This window comes from Chaetura pelagica, unplaced genomic scaffold, assembly GCF_000747805.2.
Source record: "Chaetura pelagica isolate M959 unplaced genomic scaffold, ChaPel_1.0 scaffold1460, whole genome shotgun sequence".
NCBI classification, from domain to species: domain Eukaryota; kingdom Metazoa; phylum Chordata; class Aves; order Apodiformes; family Apodidae; genus Chaetura; species Chaetura pelagica.
The window spans coordinates 1-10,680 of record NW_009951924.1 but is presented as its reverse complement, the minus strand read 5'-3'; the positions used below and the strand labels follow the sequence as shown (position 1 = coordinate 10,680).

General features: G+C 60.0%; 1 protein-coding gene across 1 annotated transcript in view; it reads left to right on the top strand.

The window, feature by feature from the left end:
- Nucleotides 1-10,626, top strand: part of TBRG4 (transforming growth factor beta regulator 4) — a gene marked incomplete at its 5' end in the record, with an annotated part of 11,909 nt that extends 1,283 nt beyond the window's left edge. The window contains 9 exons of the mRNA XM_009995886.1: nucleotides 15-162; nucleotides 1,449-1,620; nucleotides 3,078-3,235; nucleotides 4,091-4,201; nucleotides 5,128-5,272; nucleotides 6,783-6,993; nucleotides 8,459-8,617; nucleotides 9,119-9,233; nucleotides 10,525-10,626. Coding sequence (XP_009994188.1) covers nucleotides 15-162; nucleotides 1,449-1,620; nucleotides 3,078-3,235; nucleotides 4,091-4,201; nucleotides 5,128-5,272; nucleotides 6,783-6,993; nucleotides 8,459-8,617; nucleotides 9,119-9,233; nucleotides 10,525-10,626 — 1,321 coding nt within the window. The remainder of the gene's footprint in view (nucleotides 1-14; nucleotides 163-1,448; nucleotides 1,621-3,077; nucleotides 3,236-4,090; nucleotides 4,202-5,127; nucleotides 5,273-6,782; nucleotides 6,994-8,458; nucleotides 8,618-9,118; nucleotides 9,234-10,524) is intronic.
- Nucleotides 10,627-10,680: the final 54 nt, after the last annotated feature.

Genomic DNA, 10,680 nt, shown 5'->3' with positions numbered 1-10,680 from the left:
TTCCTTGCTGCCAGGCAAGGCAAGGAGAGCAAGCTGCTCCAGGAGGTCCTCAAGAAGCTGGAGCTACGTTGGACTGAGCTCGAGGGCACCAGGACCGTGGTGATGCTGATGAGCAAGGTGGGACACGTCTCACCGGCGCTGATGGACCGGCTGGAGGACAAGGTAGGGAATGAGGGGCAAGGGGTCAGGGGGATGAGGGAGGATGGGGCTCAGTGGGACCAGGCAGGGGTTTGGGGGGCAAAATAGGGGTCTACAGGGCAAGGGAGGGTTTCTGGTGACAAGGATAGGAGCGTGGGGGGGAGGGGGGGGGCTGAAGGAGGGGCTCAAGGGACAAGGTAGAGGTCTGGGGGGTGAGGGTAAGGGTCTGGGGGACAAGGGTCAAGGGGCTTGGGGGACAACTGTAGAGATGTCGGGGACAAGGTAGAGGCACAGGAGACAAGTTTAGGGGCTTGGGATGAGGTAGAGGTCTGGGGGACAGGGTAGGGGTCTGGGGGACGAGGGCAGGGGCTCTGGGGGACAGGGTAGGGGTCTGGAGGATGAGGGTAGAGGCTCAGGGGTCAAGGGCAGGGGGACAAGGTGGGGGCTCAAGGGACAAGATAAGGGTCTGGAGGACAAGGGGCTTTGGGACAACTGTAGAGGTGTGGGGGACAAGGACAGGGGTCTGGGGGACAAAGAGGCTCAGGATGAGGTGGGGGTCTTGGGGACAATGTAGGGGTCTGGGGCCAAGGCAGGGGCTTGTGCCACCAAAGCCATCGCCCCTCTTGGCACAAGGCTGGCTCTGAGGGGGGCTGGGGTAAGGAGTGTCCATCCTTTCCTCACCCTCTGGTTGTCCCCAGGCTCCTGTCCTCCCAAGGGGACACTCCTGTCCCCTGGGGTGCTCCATGGGTCCCTATTCCTGGTCAGTGTCCCTCAGGTTGGAGCCACCACGGGAGCCCCGGCTGCAGCTGCCTCAAATCCAACCCTTGGGGACCAGGACACCCCCATTGTCCCCTCTCCCCACTTGTCCCCCTCAACCCTGGGGACAAAGAAATGTCACAGAGAGGGGCGTGTGGCTGGGCAGAGGGTGCTGGCCCTGCTGGGGTTGTCACCTCATTGTCACCTTAATTTGGAGCCCAAATTAACCACGTCTGCCTAAACGAAGTGAGAATTACAGGGGGGAGCCAGGTGCTGATCCAGCAGGAAACCAGCTCCTGGCTGAGCTCTGCTGAGGGGTCAGGGGTTCCTTGTCCCCTCCCTCCAGCCACCACCCCAAAAGTCACCAATTGCTGTCACAGAACCTGGTTGGAAAAGGACCTTTCAGACCAGCTGGGAAGGGCTGAGCGGCACATCCCGCTCCGGATGAATCCAGTTTCTCCACCAGGAGCTCCACGAAGCTTTGCAGCTCCTGGTGGAAAAACAGGATTCATCCCATTCCCTTTCCAACTCCCCTCCAAACATTTTCTTGGCAGGCTCTGGAACTTGCTGAGCAGTTTGGTCCCGAGGACATCCGGAAAATCACGTTGGCCTTGGCCTACCAGCGCCGGCGCTGCATCCCGCTGCTCCGAGCCCTCTCCTACCACCTCCTCCAGAAGCACTCAGAGCTCAGCCTCAACGTCCTCACAGACCTGATCTTTGCCTATGGTAAGAGCCTCGGGGACCAGCTGGGTGGTTCCTCTTGGTGGAATCCAGCTGATTTTTTTGGGGGGATGCTCCAGCATTGATTTGGTAGATGCCGCGGGTGGGTGAAGTAGAAAGGCTGGCAGGGCACGTGGGGCTGGACCTTACCCACCTTGTTCCCAGCTCCCAGAGCAGCTGGAGCAATCCCAGGTTCTCCATTTGCCTCCCCTTATGCAGAAAGAAAGGAACTTGTGAGGAGAGAGGGCAAGATTTGGGGGAAATGGCCCCAAATCTTCCCCTCCTGTGGCCGTGGGCGTCTCGGGATTTATGATCCTTAGTCCTCTGGCTCCTCTTCCCATGCACTGTTGGGTGGTTCTGTCTTCTGAACTGCTGGAAGCCAGTGGAAAGCCCAGGGAAATGTGGGGGTAAAGCCTGGGGAAATGTGGGGGTAGAGCCCAGGGAAGTGAGGGGATGAGGCCCAGAGAAACAGGGATAAAGCCCAGACAGGGAGGGCTGAAGGAAGCCAGCAGAGCCAAGGAGCTGCTCTGCAGTTGATTGTTCAGGTTCTGGTGGTGGTAACAGCTCCTGTGACAACCCCTGGGGTCAGGATGGTCTCTGTGGATGAGCTGCATTCCCAAAATCAAGAGAGAACCCCAGCAGACCTGGTTTTAGGGGGAGCTTGTGCTCCTGCTGGTGGTGTTCCAGCCTGCTTCTGGGAAGCCGATGGATCTGGAATGAGTTTCAAGGGAAGTGGTGGATGCTCCATGTCAGGGCCTCCACATCCATGTCAGGCACCTTTCTTAGAGGTGTTCCAGCTCAGGAAGGGCAGCTGGATGTTATCTACAGGCTGGACTTGGATGTAGGGATAGTCCCAACAATTTCCCAGCCTTAAAACTGGAAAACCCCAGTGACTGGAGGTGGTTTGGGAGTGGGACAGGCTCTGGAGCTGCTGTGGTGGGAATGCTCTTGGCTGGGATGCTCCCACACCATGCCAAGGTTTCTCTTGGATGCTTCATTGTCCCATCAGGATGGTTTGAACCTGTGGTTGCTGCCACATCCAGCCTCAGACCCTGCCTGTCCCCCTCTCCTGGCTGCTCTGTGCTGCCCTCCTGGTTCCTTGGCAGTTCCTCAGGCCAGCATGAGGTTCCCTTAAGGAATTCAGGGCTTTCCTGAGTGAACCAGGATCCGTAGCTGGAGGCACTGGGGCTAAAATAGTCTCCCAGCCTTTTGGGGGTGCTGGAGCCACTCAGCTCTGGGTCCAGCAGAGACTTGGTGGGACCAGGAAGGATGAGGCAAAGGCATTTGAGGGAGACAATATTAACCCTGGAGCCACCACCCCTGACAGAGACCTTGGTGCTTCCCTCTGTGCCAGCCCCATTCCAGGCCTGGCTCCTGTGACAGCTCCTTGTAAGTGGCTGCTGCTTTTCTCTCTGCTTTTTTTTTTTTTGCTTTTTTTGCTTTTCTTTTTTTTTTTTTTTAAGGAAAACTGAATTTCCACCAGCCCCAGGTGCTCCAGAAGGTGGCCTCTGACCTGCAGCCCCACCTCCCCACCATGACCCCCCTGGAGCTCACGCGCTGCACCCGATCCTTTGCCCTCCTCAAGTGGCTCAGCCTGCCCCTCTTCGAGGCCATTGCCCAGGTGAGGGGGCTGGGGGAGGTCATGGAAGCCCCCCCCCCCTGGCACTGGGAAAACTGGGATCTTCTGCTTCCCAGGGAACGGGAGTGGGTTTATCCCAGAATCCTTCCTGAGGTGCTCCTGGGGAGGTCGTGGCTTGTCTTGCCTTCCCAGCTGGGGTTCCCTGTGGAGATGGGGGTGGTCTTGGATCTGTTGGTGCCTCCTGCTCCCCCCTGGAGCCTCCCAGAGCCTCCTGCCCCCGTTGGAGTCCCCCATTCCTCACTGGAGCTTCCTAATCCCCACTGAAGCCCCTCCCTTCCACCCTGGACTCTCCCAATCCCCACTGGAACCTTCTGCTTCTCCCTAGAGCCCCCAGTTCCCACTGGATTCTCCAAATCCTCCCCCCCAAACCTCCCAATCCCCACTTGAAGCCTCCTGCTCCTCCCCAGAGCCCCCCAATCCCACCTGGATCCTCCCAGTCCCTGCTGGAGCCTCCTCCTCCTCACCAGAACCTCTCAATCCCCGTTGGACCCTCCTGCCCCTCCCTGGATCCTCCCAATCCCCTCTGGATCCTCCTGCTCCTCACCAGAACCTCCCAATCCCCCCAGAATCCCCACTCCCAAGTGCCAGCACTGCTGCTCTCCCCAGCTCTGCCCCAATTCCAGACCATTCCATCTGTACTGGGATATTTCAGAGCTGCTCTTCCACTCACCCCTTTCCCACGTGCCAAGATCCAAACCCCAGAGAAGCGGTGGCATCATTTCCCTCCTGTTTTCCCCTCCAGCCACAGGGCCAAACACATCCTGGGCTGACACCTTCAGTCTTTTCCTGTCCCTGCTCCTGCAGGACAGACCCAAATCCCTATTTTTTTTTCCCCAGTATGCCCTGGACAATGCCCAGCAGCTCCCAGTCACCCACCTGTGTGGGATCATCATGTCTTTTGCTCGCCTTAACTTCCAGCCCAGTGGAAATGAGGACTTCTTCTCCATGGTAACCTTCCTCCCTTCCCCCTCTTCCTCAGCCTCCCTCCCTTCCTTCCCAGCTGAGCATCTTCTGGCACATCCCTGTGGGAAAGTGGGTGTTGGGTGGCTCCATCCACCTGGAAATGGTGTGGGAAGAGGGAAAGGGGAAGCCAGGAGCTCAGCCCGGGCTGGAAAACCTGGCAGGCAGGAGCTGAACTAGTTTATCCCAGCTGGAGTCCCTGCAGGCTGGATTTCTGAGGAGGCACAAGCAGTGGGGGGGTGTCCACGTGCCCTCCTGAATGCTAATTGGCCTAATTAATGTGTTGTAATGAGGCTGTAGTTGCTGAAGGCTGCACACCCCTTCCTGGCACAGCCTGTGGGGCTCCCAGCCTGGCCAGGCCCTCAGCCTGGGGCAGCTCCCTTGGCTCTGGGAACTGCTGGGAAGGGTGGAGGTTGCCATGGGCAGATCTGGTCCTGTCTGCCTGCCCGGGCTGAGGAGGGACATCCCAGGCTGAGGAGGGACATCCCAGGCTGAGGAGGGACATTCCAGGCTGAGGAGGGACATCCCAGGCTGAGGAGGGACATCCCAGGCTGAGGAGGGACATCCCAGGCTGAGGAGGGACATCCCAGGCTGAGGAGGGACATTCCATCTACAGGAAAGCTGGGGAGGGGCTTGGGACAAGGGCAGGGAGGGATGGGAGCAGGGGGAAGGGTTTCCAGCTGGCAGAGGGAGCTGGAGCTGAGATGGGAGGGAGAAATTCTGTGCTGTGAGGGTGGGGAGAGCCTGGCCCAGGTTGCCCAGCGATTCTAGGAGGTGTCCCTGCCCATGCAGGGGTGGGACTGGATGAGCTTTAAGGTCCCTTCCCACCCAAACCATTCCATGATGTCATTCCATGCTGTGACCTCCAGGTGAAGCCTGGGCAGTGCTGAGCTGTTGGGTTTCCCTCCTGGCAGGTCCATAAGGTGCTCCAGGCCCAGCTGGACCAGCTGGAGCCCCAGCTGCTGACAGAGCTGGTCTGGTCCCTGTGTGTCCTGCAGCAGGGCAGGGCTCCCTACCTGCAGCGGGTGCTGGCGCCGGAATTCCACGCTTGGATCCGAGGTGAAGGGGGAGGGTCTGCCACTGGGGTGGGGACCAAGGAGCCCTGAGCTGGGGCAGGGGGTGGGAACACTGAGCCTGGTCTGTCTGAACTTGAGGCATGAGCCAGGCCCTGACAACCCTTGGCAGGCAGGAATTGTTCCCCAGATCCAACCTCCACCTCCCCTGGCACAACTTGAGGCCGGTTCCTCTTGTCCCATCCCTTGTTCCTGGGGAGCAGAGCCCGACCCCCCTGGCTCCAACCTCCTCTCAGGCAGCTGCAGAGCCAGCAGGTCTCCCCTCAGCCTCCTTTGCTCCAGGCTGGACACCCCCAGCTCCCTCAGCTGCTCCTGCTCACACTTGTGCTCCAGCCCCTTCCCCAGCTCCCTTGCCCTTCTCTGGACACGCTCCAGCCCCTCCATGTCCTCCTTGTCCTGAGGGGCCCAGACCTGAGCCCAGCATTCCAGGTGCCCCCTCCCCAGTGCCCAGCACAGGGGGGTGATCCCTGCCCTGCTCCTGCTGGCCACCCCAGTGCTGACACAAGCCAGGATGCTGGTGGCCTTCTTGGCCACCTGGGCACACCCTGGCTCATCTCCAGCTGCTGTGACCAACCCTCAGGTCCTATTCTCCCAGGCACTTTCCAGCCCCTCTCCCCAAGCCTGGAGCACTGGGGGGTTGGTGTGACCCCAGTGTAGGACCTGGCACTTGGCCTGGTTGAACCTCTGACAACTGGCCTTGGCCCATGGATCCAACCTGTCCAGATCCCTCTGCAGAGCCCCAATCCCTGGATCCAGCCTGTCCAGATCCCTCTGCAGAGCCTCAATCCCTGGATCCAGTCTGTCCAGATCCCTCTGCAGACCCTTCCCACCCTCAGGCAGATGAGCCCTCCCACCCAACCTGGTGTCACCTGCCAGCTGACTGGGGTTCACTCAGTCCCAGTTGCCCTCAGCCTTCCTGTGGAAATGGTGCCCCCAGGGCACAGCTGGCTGCTCTGCTCCCATCCCCTTCCTCCAGGGCCTCAGGAAGAGACAGGGAAGGGCTTGGGATTTCCTCCCTGGGGGAGGGGCAGCCCTGTCAAATTCAGTCCCTGCCTCCTCCGTGGTGGGGACTGGCCACCCGGCTGCCACAGCAAACTGGGGTCCACGAGCTCCCCATCCCCTTCCCGTGGGGTCACTGGGGTTGACATCCGACCACCAACACTGCTCTGCAGTGGGACTGTCCCCAAGCCCTCAGCCAGCCCCTGGTGGCTCCCTGCCAGCAGCTGGAGCAGGGCTGGGAATGCTGGCCTGGGGGATCCGGGTCTCCCCTTCTGCGTGGGGAGGGATCAGAGCTGGGAATTCCCGTTGGACAGGGCTCTGGAGGCCACCAGGTGCCCAAGCAATGGCCCAGGCCTTGGGGCTGTGTCTCCCACTTTTGGGGGAGGGATCAGAGCTGGGAATTCCCATTGGATAGGGCTGTGGAGGCCACCAGGTGCCCAAGCAATGGCCCAGGCCTTGGGGCTGTGTCTCCAGCTCAGCTCTTCTCCTCCCACCAGATGATCAGTCCCTCAAGGCGCAGAACCTGAGGCTCAAGCTGGTTCACATCAACACCACAGCCAAGCTGGAGGTTCCCGAGTACCAGGGGCCGTTCCTGCCCCCCGAGATGCTGGTGTCCCCAGAACGGGTGGGGGACAAGGTGACCCTGCTGCAGAGCAGCCTGAGGGAGGCTCTGCTGGGGCCTGGGCAGCGGAAGGAAGGAAGGAAGGAAGGAAGGAAGGAAGGAAGGAAGGAAGGAAGGAAGGAAGGAAGGAAGGAAGGAAGGAAGGAAGGAAGGAAGGAAGGAAGGAAGGAAGGAAGGAAGGAAGGAAGGAAGGAAGGAAGGAAGGAAGGAAGGAAGGAAGGAAGGAAGGAAGGAAGGAAGGAAGGAAGGAAGGAAGGAAGGAAGGAAGGAAGGAAGGAAGGAAGGAAGGAAGGAAGGAAGGAAGGAAGGAAGGAAGGAAGGAAGGAAGGAAGGAAGGAAGGAAGGAAGGAAGGAAGGAAGGAAGGAAGGAAGGAAGGAAGGAAGGAAGGAAGGAAGGAAGGAAGGAAGGAAGGAAGGAAGGAAGGAAGGAAGGAAGGAAGGAAGGAAGGAAGGAAGGAAGGAAGGAAGGAAGGAAGGAAGGAAGGAAGGAAGGAAGGAAGGAAGGAAGGAAGGAAGGAAGGAAGGAAGGAAGGAAGGAAGGAAGGAAGGAAGGAAGGAAGGAAGGAAGGAAGGAAGGAAGGAAGGAAGGAAGGAAGGAAGGAAGGAAGGAAGGAAGGAAGGAAGGAAGGAAGGAAGGAAGGAAGGAAGGAAGGAAGGAAGGAAGGAAGGAAGGAAGGAAGGAAGGAAGGAAGGAAGGAAGGAAGGAAGGAAGGAAGGAAGGAAGGAAGGAAGGAAGGAAGGAAGGAAGGAAGGAAGGAAGGAAGGAAGGAAGGAAGGAAGGAAGGAAGGAAGGAAGGAAGGAAGGAAGGAAGGAAGGAAGGAAGGAAGGAAGGAAGGAAGGAAGGAAGGAAGGAAGGAAGGAAGGAAGGAAGGAAGGAAGGAAGGAAGGAAGGAAGGAAGGAAGGAAGGAAGGAAGGAAGGAAGGAAGGAAGGAAGGAAGGAAGGAAGGAAGGAAGGAAGGAAGGAAGGAAGGAAGGAAGGAAGGAAGGAAGGAAGGAAGGAAGGAAGGAAGGAAGGAAGGAAGGAAGGAAGGAAGGAAGGAAGGAAGGAAGGAAGGAAGGAAGGAAGGAAGGAAGGAAGGAAGGAAGGAAGGAAGGAAGGAAGGAAGGAAGGAAGGAAGGAAGGAAGGAAGGAAGGGCAGGGGAAAAAAGGAAAGGGAGGGAAGGGAAGGAAAGGGAGGGAAGGGAAGGAAAGGGAGGGAAGGGAAGGAAAGGGAGGGAAGGGAAGGAAAGGGAGGGAAGGGAAGGAAAGGGAGGGAAGGGAAGGAAAGGGAGGGAAGGGAAGGAAAGGGAGGGAAGGGAAGGAAAGGGAGGGAAGGGAAGGGAAGGAAGAAGAAAAAAGGAGAGGGGAAGGAAGGGGAAGGGAAGGAAGAAGAAAAAAGGAGAGGGGAAGGAAGGGGAAGGGAAGGAAAGGATGGAAGGGGAAAAAAGGAAAGGGGAAGGGAAGGAAAGGAAGGGAAAAGAAGGAAAGGAAGGGAGAAGAAGGAAAGGGCAAGAAAAGGAAACGGAAGGGAAGGGGGTGAGGTGGCATGAGCAGCTTCCACCTTGCTTGTGTGGGGGTGGTCTCGGGAGTCCCTGTGTCCCCTCCTCCCCCTGCAGATGCCGAGGTGGTGGTGAACAGTGAGAACAAACCTGTGCCCCTGAGGGACTTTGCTGCCCCCCACCTGCCCCGCTGCGAGGGGACGGAGCCGCTGCCGCCGGGCGCCCGGAGGTGGGTGCAGGGAGAGAGGGTGGGGAGGGGGCTGGCCCTGCCTGGCCCCCTGGTCACTGCACCCAGAGCACTGTCCCCAGCTGTTTCCCACCTCAGGTGGCCAGCAGGAGGGGTGGGCAGAGGGCAGGGATTGTGGTGGGGCTGTGCCAGGGGTGTTGGGGAGCCTGGAGCTGCTCCGGCTGGCCCAGCTGGGGAGGAGGGGGCTGGATGCTCCTCTTGGCACTGGTTTTCTCCCAGAAAATGGGTGTCAGGAGGGTCCTGGGGCTGGAGCTGCCTCCTCCCTGCCTGGAAAACAAGGTGGAATTGCCCTGCTCAGCTCTGCCAGGCCTGGGCTGTGGGGTGGATTGGGCTGGAGCAGCTTCTGCCACGTCCTGCTGGCCCCGGGGCAGCCCCTTCTGCCCCGGCTCCCAGTGGGATCCGGGGGTCTCCCAGTGGGATCCCGGGGTCTCCCAGTGGGATCCGGGGGTCTCCCAGCCTCCCATCCCTTATCCCATCTCCCAGGGTCGCTTTCCTCCGTTGGGAATTCCCCAATTTCAGCAACAGAAGCAAAGAGCTGCTGGGCCGTTACGCCATGGCCCGGCGCCATCTCCAGGCCGCCGGGTTCCTCCTGGTGGACGTGAGTACAGCCCCAATTCCCTGGGAATGGAGGAGCAGGCACCTCGGGGGGAGGGAATCCCAGATTCCTCCCTGCTCTCCTCCCCTTCCTGATGGCCCCGGGGGGTGCTGGGCAGAGCCCCAGCTCAGCTCCTTCCCTGCAGGGCCGGGATTAGCTGCTGTGATCCCGGGGTGGGGGCAGGAGGGGGAGGCAGACAAGGTGTTAAGGAGCTGATCCTGGTGCTTGGTGGGGGAGGGAGGGGGGGGGTCACGCCTTAATTAGCTTCCCGGAGCTAATTATAGCAGCCAGCCCTGGCCTCCCGCGGGTGGGGGGGACACACCAGAGTCATCCTCTGCCCCATTCCCTGTGGATCCACATCTCCTGCCCCAGTTCTGGGGCTCCTTCAGGCCACGTGTGTGTGTGTTTCCCCCCCGGGCACTGTCACTGTCACCCCCAAGCAGTGTCACTGTCACCCCCAAGCAGTGTCACTGTCACCCCAAAGCAGTGTCACTGTCACCCCACATCCATCTCCCTGTGCTCCAAGCCTTTCCCCCCATCCCTGCTCCTTCAGCTGCACTTTGAGGCTGATGCCAAGTGAGGTTTGAGGTTCCCTGGGGCTGCAGTTCCCTCTGGGGAAAAAACAACCCAGGAGGAGGAGGAGAAAAGTGCCACTTCCCACAGCTCCAGCCTCCTGCTAAATATAAAGCCAGGGTGGGTGGTGGGATCCCCCCCCCACCCAGGAGAGGCTGCTCCCTGGCACAGGCTGGTGGATAAACCACATTCCAGTGTTCTGGAAGCACAGGGGGCTCCCCAGCCTCTGCCCCCCCCCACCCCACCCCAGCCTGCACGTTCCAACATCTCATCCCAGGGGGAGGGGAGGATGGGCCAGGCTGGGCTGTGACACCCAGCACGTCCTCTGCAGCTCCTGGGGTAACAATGCAGGGCCTGGAATTCTGGGATCAGCTCCCGGGGTAACAATGCAGGGCCTGGAGTTCTGGGATCAGCTCCTGGGGTAACAATGCAGGGCCTGGAGTTCTGGGATCAGCTCCTGGGGTAACAATGCAGGGCCTGGAGTTCTGGGATCAGCTCCTGGGGTAACAAGGCAGGGCCTGGAATTCCGGGATCAGCTCCCGTGGGGAAGGGTTTGGCTCCAGCTGGGGTGCCCGTGGGAGGCACCAGCTCCTCGGGGAACAACCCTGGTGTTGCTGGGCTGGGATCAGAGCAGGGGGCAGCTGCTCCCAGGGTTGGGATGGGGGGGTTGGGATCCCTTGGAGGGGGGGGCTCTGACTCCTTCTCCCTGTTCCCGGGGCAGGTTCCTCACTACGAGGTCCTGGAGCTGAAGCAGGAGCGGCAGCGCTGGGCCTACCTGAGGGACAAGCTGAACAAGGCCGTGGCCAGGGAGCTGGCAGCCTGACCTGCTGGGAGAACCCGGGGAGAAACCCCTGCGTGGCCGCGGGGCCCCTGCCCC